Below are 15,187 nucleotides of genomic sequence, written 5' to 3' on the forward strand. Positions count from 1 at the left end.
TTAAGAGTACTATAAACGTACTTTGGAAACATGTGTCGTTATTATTAAGGTTTTGAGATGTTTTGTGATAACATGAATTTATTTTACAGCTCATATCAAATGAATAATGTTTGTTTTTGTCAACATGTTAACACGAAGTTTTTATTATGTCTCCATTGCTAAATTTAAACTACTGGAAGAACAAATTGTAGCTCATGCAATAATTACGTTTTGAAATGGTATGAAATAGCCTGATACATACTACTTTCAATTGTTGTTTCATTAGACTTCAATTTTTTGCGCTTTTCTGGTAATACAGAAGTTCTGATGTATGTAATGCTATACTATTCTATAACAAGCTGTGTTGCTTGGGTTACAGTCCAATCTCAACTTTGATTTGAAATCCAGTTGCACCCGACATTCCAGAGTCGGCCGTCGACCAGTATGTTAGTGATTAGTAATAATAGCTATACCATCCTACGACTTCTCTCCGTTTTTTCCAGGCCAAAGCTTTCTTCTGAAAGGTCGGGTGCCCCAGCTTTTGTTTACGCCTGAGCACGCTAGTGTTAACCAAGTAAGGCAAAATTCACTGGAAGAAAATCATTACAAAACCTGATAGACTCCGCAATGTTCTGATAAAACTACTACAAGAAATGATTAAAACCAATTGCCTGTTGGCGTATTACTTTGGCTCTATCTAGACAGATACCAAGAAATACCAGCACATGAATATTATCTTGCCATCTCTAAGTTAGTTGTTCCAGAGAATGTTCGGAAGTAGCTGCTGAAATTCGACAAAAAAGTCTCTGTCACTCAAGCGATGTTGATCTGATATCTAAGATGGTCAACCCACTGAATAACTTAGCAATCTTTAAATTTGAAACGTATACGATTGAATATTCAAACATGTAAAAACTATGACGTGTCAAAAAAAATATTTTCTATGCTTTAGACTTATGCTCGACGCACCGTCCATATCTCTTACTGAAGTGGGAGTGCTGAAGAGGCAACTAATACCACGCCAGTCAGTGTTGGCTTTGTATGAGAGGGGAAACAAACCCGCTGCTACCTCCCTACATTTTAGCCCTGCATCCACAAGCTCACCAGCCACCCCGGGATACCATTCCATCATCCTATCCAAATACCACATCACTTCGAATCACCTTTCCATCCGTGCGCTTGCTTCTGCTGTTGCCTCATCCCTCTACCTGCTCTATGATCATCATGATGTTGATGATGATGGTGGAGACCTTTTAGGGAACACCGCCGTGTGCGCTGTTACGGTGCTCTCGGTTGTCGTGCTCTCCGCTCCGTGCTCTCGCTGCTCGGTGGTTATTGGTTGGGTGCACGTAAAACTCCACTTGGGGCCCCCGTGATGGGAGCGTACGCACAACTCCAAACCACGACGCGGCCGTCAGTCCGAGACGAGAATCCCTGGCGATAACATTCGAAACCGGCCACTAACTGTCCGCAAACAGTCGAGCCGAGCAGTGCAACCCCATCCGGACAGTAGAAGTAGTGCATTCTGGGGGGAAAAAGGCTAAACCGCAGCAGTGATACTTTTCTTTAGAATTAAACAACCCATCCATCAATATTCTTGCGAAGAGGGCTAATGTGCTTAACCGATTGGCGTTCCGGATCTTTTTTTTCCTGAAAGAAGGTTTTGAGTTTTTTTTCTGCAAGTGAACTCGACGGAAGTTCGGTTTCGCGAAATATAACGCACACAATATTTGCAGTTCTGGAATGATGAATTCGGAGCTATTTTCATGCATCCGTGCACTATTGTGCAGTCGAGAGTGAAGTCTTGTGGATTTTTTCGACGTGTCTTCATTTAACGTCTCCCTCGGGGGGAGGAAAAGATTCAGTACAAAACGCAGTTTTTGGCGAGTTTTCACAGACTAATAACGGCGGAAAAAACTGGGTGCGGCGTAGTTCAACCGAAATAGCCGCCCGTCATAACAGGATAGTTGTTCGGAACAATGATTCAACTCTGAGTGAATACTCAATCGATAGTCCGAAAAAATGATCAGTTTCTGGATTTGAACCCCAACTTGAAGCGATAATTTTCGATAATGTGAAGGTGTGCTGGAAAAATCATTTTCTTTTTGTTTAGTTTTTTTTTAAGTTTTGTCAGTGGTCATTCCGAGGCCGAATCTCTGGATACACACAGTAGAGGAAAAAAAAATCAAGTGGAATACCACTTTAGTGAAAATTAATGAAAAATCTGTGATACCTGAATGAAATTGAATGACAATAATTACAAGTGTAGCATAAAATGTTTTAAATGTGAGCATAAAATTGTTAGCTAGTTTATTATAAGCAAACCAACAAGCGTGTGAAAATTGCCAACGTACAGAAGATCTATTATTACTGCGTATTCTGAAATCCTGAAAGGCGTGTACGAAAGGAGCCACAGAAAAGAGTGTCGCTTTGTGAATTTTTCCGCGCTTGCACAACCGTGAATGACCGCCATTTTGCAAAAGCTTTGGGTTATCCTTGAACCACAACCGCCAGCTCTCTCGCACCATTATTGCGAGCAATTGCTCTCCGAACAAAATTCTGAATTTCCGCCGAATTGAGCAGAGCGGAGAAAGAAGACATCCAGATACAACCAACCAACCAACAAAACGTCCTGCCATAATCACTCCAGCATCGTCGCCATCATGCATTTCAACATTGCCGTCGGGTGTGGAAAGACCCACCGCAGGACCAAAAGCCAGGCGGCTCCTTTTCCATCGACTGACGAAGCACTGCATAAGAGACAACAGCACTGTCGCCCTCGTTGCTCCCGGTTCCGGAATGTCACTGCTGCATTTAAAGCCAGGGATTTAGTTCTAGTAGGATTGGCACTGATATCCCTACTAGCCGTCAATGGTGAGTAGAGTAGAGTTTAAAATTATTATTGCCTGATTTGAACTGTTTTTGCGAATGCTCTTCTTCCGGGCGGGGATGTTACCAAAAATCAAGACTAGGTTGATTGAAAAAGGACTCTGGGTAAAAAGGTTTCATGTGTCATTCTTCTCAGTTAGCTTCGAGGTCGATGCCGATCCAACAGAAACGCCATTCGGCGTATGATCGAGTCTCGGCCGGGCAGAGTTGTTAGAGTCAGTATAGGATCGTTGCCACGAGCCCCATAATTGTCCTGAACTCCAATAACCGATTGCGAGGTGTGTCGTTAAAGAACCCAAGGATTTTTGGGCATACTTAGATATTCAAATAATTAAATGAATTCCAACATTTGAGCATATTTTTTCAGTTTTCATGTCAATCAAATGTCAAGCTATATTTCGACAATTTTTATACGTTTTAACAGTTTTACATTAAAATGTGTGTCAATGAAAACGCGTGGTATGCAGTAATACTGCCAACGTGAAATAAATAGTGCAGCAAAAAAGATACTAGTTACTTTTTATAATACACAATAAAAAATTCAGCTAAAAAAGCGATTGAATTGTTTTGCTTTAAAAACAATATCTTTAAGACGTGAAATTGATTTAGACATTCCTTTTATTTCTTAACTGATTTCAGAATTGAATTGCATCATAAAATTCGACGTTTCGACCAACTTTACCTTCCTAGGATGTTTCCAAAGTTTCTTACACCTTCCTAGGATGTTTCCAAAGTGCCTACTTTACGATGGCTCAATACTTGTCAATTGGCCGCAGTTGGGGTGCATCCGGGAAATTGAGATTCCGACAAGAGGTTGCCCTCCCTAGCCTTGTACTACTCCAGTCCAGAACATCTTTCAAATAATGACACAAAGCTAAATCCGTCCAGAAAAGCGTAGGACCATTGTGCTATCTCATTTTCTTTTAATAAAAATAAAAGTAGAACGAAAATAAATTCTGATACATCTTTAATAGTTTCGTCACAAATATCGATGTCCGCTTTCTTTTGAATCCGTCCCACTGTGCGGCGGTGCTACGATCTTATTGACTCTAACAGCCTCTCCCAGCCGAGATTTCGAACATACGATGACTGGCTATTCGACCAGCGTCGTACCTCGAGGCCAACTGGGTGCTATCAAGAAACACAGTGGCCCAAAAACGTGAAAAGTGGAACTTTTTTCCTACCGTCTTTTCTTTTATTAGAGCAATCTAGTGTCTTTGGAACTGTTATCCGTAGCAATACCCACTATAATCTGAGACTGTCAAAAGTTACTCATGGCTTACTATGATAAAAATTTAAAAAAAAACTTTTTTGGATTGAAAAACGCAGGCACAGTTTCTACGGTAAAGTTGTAGAAAATATAAAGGCAAACAAATTTGCTGAAGAAATGTTATTTCTATCTCAGTCGGGTGTAGCGATACAGAGCATTTTCTTTGTAAGTTCGTTAAAAATTAGTTTTTCCTGCATAGCTTTTGTTGATTGCATTTCACAAGAACATATTGGTCTAGGAAATTATCGAAGCACTCAAAACACATGTTTCTGCAGAAGGCTGCAAATCTCTAGGACCTTTCATTACAAAGCTAGCGCTTGTTTAAGGGACAATGTGTGGGTGGGGACAATGATCACTTATACAAGCTTATAGTACTTGATCTAAGCTTCAAGGTGAAGTTCAGATTACACCTGCCCCATTCTACCTTATTGGCTCGTGAAGTTGAGGAAAAATAAAGATTAAATAAACAACAACTTTGTAAGGAACTACTGCAAAAATGTGTATTTTGAGTGTTTCGAATTGCCTACAACATCGTGTGCTTCTAAAATGCAACCAACAAAAGTTAAGTATGCAAAACTAATTTTTAAAGAACTTTCTAGGAAAATGCTTGTAGCTCTGTACCCGATAGAGATAGAAATGTCATTTTTTTTCACCAAAGTATCCATGATATTTTCTACGACTTTGCCGCAGAAACCATGCCTCTACTTACTAATATAAAAAAGTGGACGTGTATTGAGCTTACGGCGAACGTAAAACAAATAAAACATATGCTTACCGTACTCAAATATGGTTAGATGGGGATCAGCGGCACCTATACAAATTTATAGTGCCAGACCTAAGATTCAAGGAGAAGCACGACTTTGACATGTCCACCTGCCCCATTTTATCCTATAGGGTTGTGAAGTTAAGGACAAATAAAGCTTAAATATGCGATAACTTAGCAAGTAAATGTCCTTTGAAGATTTGCAGTCTTCTGCCAAAACGTGTGTCTTGTATGCTTCGATAATTGCCTGGAATAATGTGTTCTGGTAAATTTCAATGAATACAAGTTAAGCATGAAAAATTAACTTTTAAAGAACTTTCTAAAAAAATGCTCTATAGTTCTACACCAGAAAGAGATAGAAATTTTATTTATTCAGAAAATTTGTTTGTTTTTACATTTTCTACAACTTTGCTGAAGGAACCATGTCTCTAACTACTAACACAAAAGAGTTATTTTTATATTTTTATCATAGTAAGTCATGACTAACTTTTGACATCTTCAGATTATGGGGGGGGGGGTGCATGCAAACAGTAGTGCTGAAGACCAGAAACGTTAAAATTAAAGCTAAAGGCGGTAGGAAAAAGTTTCACCTTTCGCTTTATGGATCACTGCACAGTGGTCCAAACAGCGAAATATGTGATCGTGTGATATTGCGTCGAAACGTGAAGTTTTCGCATGTAGTATTTTCAGGAACATTTTTTGGTATAACCAAGCCCCTTCTTGTGAGAGAAATCTTTGGGTGATTAATTCCCTTAAAAGTGAGATATGAAATTTATTTTCTCGTATATTCGAGATACAGGTTTAGTACTTTCGGCAAAGTTTAATTAATACAATTACAGGTTTTTTGTTGTACTTTTAAGTAGGAGTTATTTGATCTGCCACCATTTGCCACCTTGGGAAATATTTAAGCTCAAACAAGTACTATTTTTCATCAAAAAAGCTAAGCATCTGCGAAACTTCAGAAAATAACGTATAATAATGTTCTACAAAAACATTGATTATAGCAAGATAAACAACTTTCCACAATACTATGAACATGTAAAAGTTGACCAGAATAAGTCAGGGATTAAAAACTGTTTCAAAGGGTTTGTCCACGAATAATGCCTCATAGATAATTTCCATGAAGAGATACAATTATGGTGCTTTTGACAAAGTTGTTTGTATTAATATTTACTATAACTTTGCCGAAAGCACCAAACCTGTATCTTAAATATACGAGAAAATAAATTTCGTATCTCACTTTTAAGGGAATTAATTGCCCAAAGATTTCTCTCACAAGAAGGGGCTTATTATACCAAGAAATGTTCCTAAAGACACTACGTGCGAAAACTTCACGTTTCGGCGCAATATCTCACGCTCACGAATTTCGCTGTTTGGATTGGACCACTGTGTACTGAACTGTCGTCAGATTCTTCATGAAAGTATCTTATTTATGGCGAAAAAAAATCGATTTTATCCCAGTGAAATCAGGAGGCATGAACTTTTACATCTCTTCACATCGAGAAAACAAGAGTAAAAGGCCCTTCTTTTGGAAAAAAAAACTACTAGAAATAGATGCTGTGAACAAGCACTAAAGCACCAGATCATTAGAATGCTTATAAAAATATCTTTTTTTTGACTAGGAATCGCTCAGTAGCGACCGAAATTAGTCGATTTGAAAAAGTGGTCTTAAATTCCTCTGAAGAGAGGCTCGAAATAGGGAATATAAGGGGTATAACACGTCCTTGGAACTAAAAGGTCATATCTGACATACCTGACACGGTTCTGCTCACAAATTAAGCAACAACACATTATTCTGGTTACGTCCAGGCAATTGCCAGAATTGTAAATCTTCTAAAAATTCTAAATATCTAAATTAGATATGCCGGAGTCTGACAGTTGTTGTTGGCACGATCAAAGACAAGAGACAACAGAGCATCGCACACTGTGACAGATTCAAAACAAAGGCGGCCATCAGCTTTTGTCTAGAAACTACTAAGTTTTCTGCATTTGTGTCTTCACCGAAGTTTCTTGGTTTTTGAAGTACTTTTTTGTTCTGTCAAAAAAATTGGCATTAACGGGATGGGTCAATAGAGGCAGACCCAGAGACTCATGGCGACGTAGCTTAGCCAACGACATCCGGACTGTAGACAAGAAACTGGTCCTGGTGACAGGTAAAAGCCATGGCGGGTAACCGTCAGCAGTGGAGATCTCTGATTTCATCCCTTTGTTCTGCTGGACCGGCGGACATGGACACATAAGTAAGTAAGTATGTATGGAGTGGGTCAATAAATAATCAATTTAACTTTTTTATTTGAAACCAAAAATAAACAATGCCTCAGAAAAAGTTGTACAAAATGTTATTTAAGGAGTTTTTGTCGAAGAAAGAAAACTTCTATCTGTTAAGGGAAAAAAGTTATAGTGCTACCCTACTAGCACAGTTGTTACAAATCAGTAGTGACCACCGATTTATGACTAATTTCAGGCATAAATAAGTTTCTGCAACCAAAAGTTCGAAAAATGTGCTGCTTCGGTACAAACTAATGTATCCCCTTAATACCAGTGTTTCTATATATTTTTGGTTATTTTCATTTCTGCACAGTGTTGATGTTCCACACAAAGTTTAACATACTATAAAATACATCTTTTTGCTGAAAGAAGTGTAGCTCTACCCTTTTGGGTTTCCGAGCTATTCGGGATTTTGTCTAGTTTTCAAACAATTTTTAAGGGGTTTCATTTTATAAGGACGCAGCCAATCTTCGCTACTTTACGTACTGCAATATATTATGTTATATTTCATATGTATGTCACAGTGGATCACGGTGGAACATTTGAGAAAACTGCAAAAGAAATTCCAAATTTCGCACGATTTTTAGTTTGAAATCGAAATACGCTAGGTACAGTAAAGTAGCACGTAGAGTAGCGGAGATTGGCTGCGCATATCACCGCCATTTTACCGCCGTATACCGCAGCCATCGCAGTCGCTGCCTCCCAGTTAGCTTCGAGATATGACACTGATCTAATAAGCCAGTCGTCATATGTTCGAATCTCGACTGAGAAAGGTTGTTAGAGTCAATAGGATCGTAGCAACTGGCCCTGCAATTGTCTTGCACTCTAACAACTGGCTGCGTAGTCTGTCGTATAAAAACAGAAGGTCAAATTTCGATAACAGAATGTAGCACCTAGGCTTTGCTTTGCTTTACCTGCGCCGTTTTAAAATGAAGCCCCTTAAAATTGTTTGAAAACTAGACATAAGCTCGAATAGCTCGAAAACCCAAAATGGTAGAGCTACACTTCTTTCAGCAAAAAGATGTATTTTTTTAGTATATTAAACTTTGTGGAACATCAAAACAGCGTAGAAATGAAGATAATCAAAACAAATTAGAAAAAATAGTGTTAAAGGGGATACATTAGTTTGTAGCACTATAACTTGAAACCCTTAAGAGATAGAAGTTTAACAAAAACTCCTTAAATAACATTTTGTACAACTTTTTCTGAGGCATTGTTTATTTTTGGTTTTAAATAAAAAAGTTAAATTAATTATTCATTGACCCACATCATTAATACAATTTTTTTGGGTAAAACAGAAAAGTACTTCGAAAACCAAGAATATTTGGTAAAGACACAAATGCAGAAAACTTATACCAAAAAGCTGATATCCGCCTTCCTTTTAATCCCTCCCACTGTGTGTCGTAAGACTGCGGCGAAATTTTTGAACGGAGTTCAAGAACCTTTGGAGAGTCTTGGCTGAGACAGTCTACGGTGCAGTCAACAGTCTGACAGCTTTAAGGCAGCAATTAAGGAGGGCTGGACTAAAAGCGTCGGATTCAATTTCCAGTCGAATTTCTTAAGTGATCCGAAATGGAAGCGGGCATTCTAAATATTAATTTCGAATGGGATTTGAAATTTCCAGCAACACATTTATTGTATCATTGAAATTTGAGAGTGCGGCTAACCGAATGTCTACCCCTTGTATATGATTCCTTGATTGTTCTACAAGAGCTAGTTGAAAGGTCCCGGAGCAAATGTATGGAAATTTTGCATCTCCCAACCTATTTAGCGGTTAAAATACGGTCCGTGTTTCACAAATCAATTCGTAGAAAAAAATTCTAATCAATTGATGATGAAAACTTGTTAATTCGCCGAGGAAGAGTTATAAACGTTTGAACGCTACCATTACCTTCTTCTTATTACCGTCCCACATCAAATTGCATCACGGAAGAAACGCTGTAGAAAATTACCTAAATGACCGATCCTTTTCAAATTTTCAGACAATAAAATATAACCCATTAGGAAGCTTTTGGCATTTTTTTAATCATTTAACTTCAATACCATAACCGTATGCTCGCACCTTACGCTGAACTCCACTCAAAACGTTTTGTACAACATCTGGCTGCAGCTTCTTCTGTACGGAAACCCACTTTTTCTTCATATTTTCCTCAGATTTGACCTCCTTGGGATACTTCCGTAGTGCCTGCTTCATAGTAGGCCAGTATTTTTCATTGCGCCTTAGTTCCGGTGCGTTGGGAAGGTTCATGTCTTTGGGTACGAAAGTAACCCCGTTCGTTGGCTTCGTACCACTCCAGGACATCCTTTAAGTAGTGGCACGAAACTAGATCCAGCCAGAAGCTCGTAGGGCCCTCGTGTTGCTTCAGCAAATGAAGCAGACGTTTCTGTAGACACTTCTTCAGGCAGATCTGCACGTTTACAGTCCCGATAGTCACGAACAGCGTACTTCGTTTGCCACTTGAGTAGATTGCTTGCTAAACCGTGTATTTCTTGGCAAACAGAAAGTTTCTTCTTCCTTACTTCCTCCGGAACATCAAACTTGTGCTAGGCGGTGAAGAACAGTAGCCCGGAAGCTGCTGGAAGGCCGCCTTGACGTAAGTTTTATCATTCATGATGACGCAATGAGGCTTCGTCAGCATCTGGGTGTACAGTTTCCAGGCCCGTGACTTTCCCACCGTATTTTGCCGCTCGTCACAATTTGGAGCCTTCTACACGTTGTACATGTGCATTCCCTTCCGGTCTTTGGCTCCTGGAACGAAAGACTTAAATGCTTTCAAGACACGCTTGTGATCTTGATCACTAATAGAACATCCATTTTGACCGCATTTCTTCTTCCGTTCGATGCTCAGAGTAACGTTTAATCACACGACTTACCTTTGACTGCACGATTCCGAGTTGTTTTTCGATGTCCCGATGAGAGAGTTGAAGATTATCCAGGTGCTTGCGCAAAATCCATTCGTGACGTTGCCTTTCGGGTAACGCCATTTTTTCCAATTTTCGAAAAACTGACAGCGATAAAAATACAGTGTAAACAGTGCACTCTAAACTATTTCTACCCAAAATTTCAAGATAAAATACCCATTGGGTAACTTTCGACTACCTACTTACCTACACTTTTTTCAATTCAAGCTCATTTTTGTTTACTTTTGTGAGCTTCTGTTAGCTCAACAAAATTTCCAATCCAGCAAAAGCGTGACCAAATATTTTTGTCACAATTCCTTGATCCAAAGACTACTTTAGCTTTTGGCATAGATTTAGTTTATGCTTGATTGTAAAGAACGAGTTATGAAGACTTTTTCTGGTGTTGCCCAAAACTTGAATGGTTATTTGGAAACCGATCGATGCGTGCAAAGAAATTACGACGGCGGTTAAGTAAGGCTTTTAATGGCCGAACTGCAAACATTTAGAATTGGCACTTTTTCCTATACAAAGTATGAAATAGTAGTTTTGCATTCGCTTCGCGCTAGTTTACTCTGAATGAATAAACGATCAGTAGATAAATTGCTTTAAGACAACCATCACAAACTGTCAGTAACTGTGCCAAGATCACTCACAGCTACCCATCAATACCCCACAGTAAATATCCATCAAGAATGTTGCGAACAACGAGAGCAACACGGGCAGCCATTACAGTCGCTGCCACAGACTACACAGACGCAACACGTATGATTTTTCCATGACCCAAGAGCACTAAATAACATCTTGAATTATAGGATTTTATGGCTTTTATTCATCACGTGGTGTGTCCGTGGTCTGTGATCATCACTATGTAGTATTGTTGTCAATCGTCGCTCAATCAATGAGGATGCTGTGCTTGTCGAGTTTGCTGGTACAGCTGAGTAACGCGCAGGTGATCCTTTTAACCGCATCATGGTAGATCGAATTGTATGAAGGTCAGCACGATCCACTTGGATCGGATGAATGAATAATCACGTTTGATGTTTGCTTCTGCAATAGTGATTGCTCTTGCAAAATATACTTGAACTAATTGTAGTAGAAGGTTATTCCGGGTCTCACTGAAAGTGATTGTACTATTAATATCGATAGACAATAAAATACAGGAGGATTGATGCTCAATAAGTAGTGAACTGTCTGTTAAACCCTACCTACACTAGGTTTGTCTTTTTGAGAGAAAGAAATAGATCAACCCTTTTTTGAGACAACGCCGTCCTATTCAAACAGGTTTTGTTGCCAAAATAGTAGAAGGTAAAGCCTAAAACCAAGTTGATCTATTCTCGGCAATACCAGCCATTAGGTTACAAACCGCAGAAACAGGAACTATTAAATAAGCTTTCAGCCGCGTGCGTCGCGTCGGTGCCGCAAAAAACGTCCACAAAGCGAAATATGGTATGGCCTGGCTTCGCGTTATGCCAGCCGACGACGAGAAGTTGAATGCGCTTGATTACGCAATTCGTACGCGTCGCGTCGGTCGTAAAGCTTAGCACCGGACCAGACCACGGGAACGGGACCAGATCAGACCGGTGCGGTGGTGTGTACGGTTGAACTGTGTTATCGTAAGTTTTCGCTTTCTTTTCGCTGCCAGCTGCTGTTTGAGGCTTACGGTTTGCCGCAGCGCGAATACAAGGAAACAGAGAAAAATTAAAATGCGTCACTCTTTTTTACTCGCTTCACTTACGTTGCCCATTCTCGGACCAGTTTGGATGGGTGTGGTTGGAGGCTGCAACCCAGCGGGAGCCATGCGGTAAGAAATTCAATTAAACTTTCACGCAACCAGTTCTTGCTTGATAGCAAGGAAAGTGAACATGGAGTTAATTAGATTTGAAAGATATTACATAAAATTATTTCAATTGCTATTAAAATGGAAGCCGAGATTTGCAATCGTGTAGATGCTTGCCAGGAATATTCGAAAACCAAAGCTATTTATACTAACATAACAATTTAGTTTCTCTACTAAATGATGATTAAGGTTGCTCATCAGTTAAACAATCGTCAGTTCGTCTTCGATATTTGAAGCGAATCCATGCCAGAGCCCTAAGGCAATACTCCAATAACCGCAACTCATTCACCAGCCTTAAGTTCAAAAACGCAACCTCCAGTTACAAATCTTTTAATTGAACGCTCATCCCAATCATCCCAAACGTTTGATCAGCGGATCCCCAGCTTGGGTAAAGAGAAACGGTGCACATTGTTGCTTCAATGACCGACCCTTACTTAATTTTCCGCTCTTTCACCTTAACGTCTTGTCCCACTCTGTTTGAATACTATAAACACCTCTGTTTCATTAGTTTCTCCTACCGTCTCCTCCGTAGATTGTAAAAACTACCGCTATAAAAAATTCATCCGAAACGTTTTTGGTCGTTTTTCAACGAGAAACGCAAAGAACGCGTTCTCCCGTCAACCATGTTTTTGGATGTTGTTCTTCGAGCTCCACCCAAGTAATTTGCTTGCAACTTCTTTACGAAATGCTTTAGCAGTGTGCAGTAATGTGGCCAGACATTAACAAAAGGTGGAGCAAAAGTGGACTCGGCCTGTTAGAAGAAAGTTTTGACCTGGAAAAACAAAATAATCGTAGGATGGCGAATCATTATTACCTATCACGATTAGGTGATTAGGTAGAAAACTCCGGACTTTCGGGTGTAACTGGATTTGAAATCAAAGTTGAAATTGAACTATAAATTAGGAATGCGGACTGGACGTTTTGCATGGAATTAGACATGAAATCGGAGTTAAAACAGAATTTGAATACGAGTTAAGTTGGGAAAGTTACGCTCAATAGATTGGACGACGCTACTAGCGGATTGTGACGTCAACAACACTGTTTACCAGTTCTATGACATTCTCTTCGAGATCATCCACGAAAATACTCCTATTCGACGACGTAGGGTCTGCGTTATTTACAATCAACCTTGGTGGACATCTGAACTACGAAATCCTCGGAACAGATTGCGTAAAACGTGGAAACGCTATTTTAAACAACGTTCAAAGGAAAACAAGCGCTTACTTCGTGCCATGGAGAAGCTTTTCAACAATCGGCTGAATACAACCTTCCACGAATACATATTACGAAATGAGTCGAATGCCAAGCAGGATCCGTCGTCGTTTTCGTAAAAAAGCTGCGACGTAATGGCGGTGTACCTCACGACGTGTTCTACAAGGAAGCTCGAGCTGATGCTGCTCAAGGAGCTGCAGACCTCTTTGCAAACTTTTTTGGTAATGTATACTCGAACACCCCTCCAGTCCATATTTCGGACGAACATAGAGATTGGACATAGAGAACAGTATAGTGCGTTACGATAAGCATCTGCCGCAATTGAACGTTTTGGTTGGAAAAGTGCAGGAAGTTCTTTTGATTGTTGACTCCTCTAAAAGTCCGGGTCCAGACAGATTGCCACCTTCGTTCATTAAGCAATTCGCCACGTCCCTCGCCTCGCCTGTTTCAATTATTTTCAACCTGTCACTAGTTAGTGGAGTATTTCCCATAGTGTAGAAAGTCGCTTCCATCACTCCAATAAATAAAGCTGGTAACATCCATAATATCGAAAACTATCGTGGGATTTCTATCTTAAGCTGTCTGCCCAAAGTTCTCGAAAAAGTGGTATATGATGTGGTATATTGTGCGTTTCGGCCAATAATATCTGAGCATCAACATGGCTTTGTAAAGAAACGTTCCACGACGACCAATTTGATGGTATTTGTGAACTCGTTAATCTCCAGCATCGAAGAAAGACAGCAAGTTGATGCGATTTATATTGACTTCAGCAAGGCCTTCGACATGGTTCCACACGCACTCGCAGTTGACAAAATGAGATGCTTAGGATTACCCAACTGGGTTACTCAGTGGATGCTGTCCTATTTAACCGATCGCTCAGCCTTTGTCAGCATTAACGGTGTTAGTTCGGCCAGTTTTGTGATACCATCGGGTGTTCCTCAGGGAAGCCATCTTGGGCCCTTAATTTTTATTCTCTTCGTTAACGATTTGTGCAGTAGATTACGATCGTCTAAGCTTATGTTCGCAGACGATTTGAAGGTATTTCGTGAAATCAAAACCTCGCTTGACTGCTGCGCTCTCCAGGAAGGCATTTGTTGACTTTTACGCTGGTGTACATTGAACGGCATGCAAATCAATGCTTCAAAATGCTGGGTCATATCATTTAGCCGTTTACGCGAGCCGCTGCATCACGAGTATAGCATAGGACACAGTGTCTTGCTTCGTGTCCATACTGTTAAGGACTTGGGCATTTACATTGACACGAAAGTCAGATTCACGGTGCATGTATCCACGATTATTGCTAAGGCATATGCAACGCTCGGTTTTTTAAAAAGAAACACTAACGACTTTCAAGACATCTATGTGCTGAAATCGCTATACTGTACACTCGTTCGGAGCTTGCTTGAGTATGGGGTCCTTGTTTAGACACCCTATTACGCGGTACATGCGAATAGAATCGAGCCCAACCAAAAGAACTTTATAAAATATGCGTTACGTGTCCTGCCGTAGAACGATACAACGAATCTTCCTCCATATGTAGAACGTTGCAGGCTTATTGACATTGTTACGTGAGCAGCCAGAAGAAAACTACTTCAGCGAATGTTTATTTTCGGACTAATCAACGGGGATATTGACTGCAACCCACTTCTTAGTCTGATTTGCATACATATCCCTCATAGGCAACTGCGTAACCATACAATGCTATGGCATCGTTCCCATCGTACTAACTATGGCCACAATGAACCGTGGACTATGTGCTGCCGTGCTTTCGATGAAACGTCAAGCGTGTTCGACTTCAATATCAGTAAATGTACCTATAAACTAACAATACTAACTATTGTGCTAACAATACTTTGTACAAATTTCAGTATGGCTTCCGAGAAGGCTGCGGAACGTCAACTGCTATTATAGAGCTAATCGATAAGTTAATCTATGAAATTGATCAAAAAAAATCGTAGGTGGCTTATTTACCGACCTAAAAAAAGGATTTGACACCATAAATCACGAAACCTTACTAAAAAAGCTTGAGCGTTACGGAGTAAGAGCAATCGCTAACGATTTGATTAAA

The 15,187-nt window shown here is 39.9% G+C and overlaps 1 protein-coding gene across 1 annotated transcript in view; it reads left to right on the top strand.

The window, feature by feature from the left end:
• The first annotated feature begins 1,449 nt into the window (after positions 1-1,449).
• The window catches only part of LOC128746072 (protein Skeletor, isoforms B/C), a 93,124-nt gene continuing 79,386 nt past the window's right edge, over positions 1,450-15,187 (top strand). The window contains exon 1 of the mRNA XM_053843124.1: positions 1,450-2,853. Within this exon, the coding sequence (XP_053699099.1) occupies positions 2,643-2,853 (211 nt within the window). The 5' untranslated portion in view covers positions 1,450-2,642. The remainder of the gene's footprint in view (positions 2,854-15,187) is intronic.

Source organism: Sabethes cyaneus, chromosome 1, assembly GCF_943734655.1.
Source record: "Sabethes cyaneus chromosome 1, idSabCyanKW18_F2, whole genome shotgun sequence".
Classification (NCBI taxonomy): Eukaryota; Metazoa; Arthropoda; class Insecta; order Diptera; family Culicidae; genus Sabethes; species Sabethes cyaneus.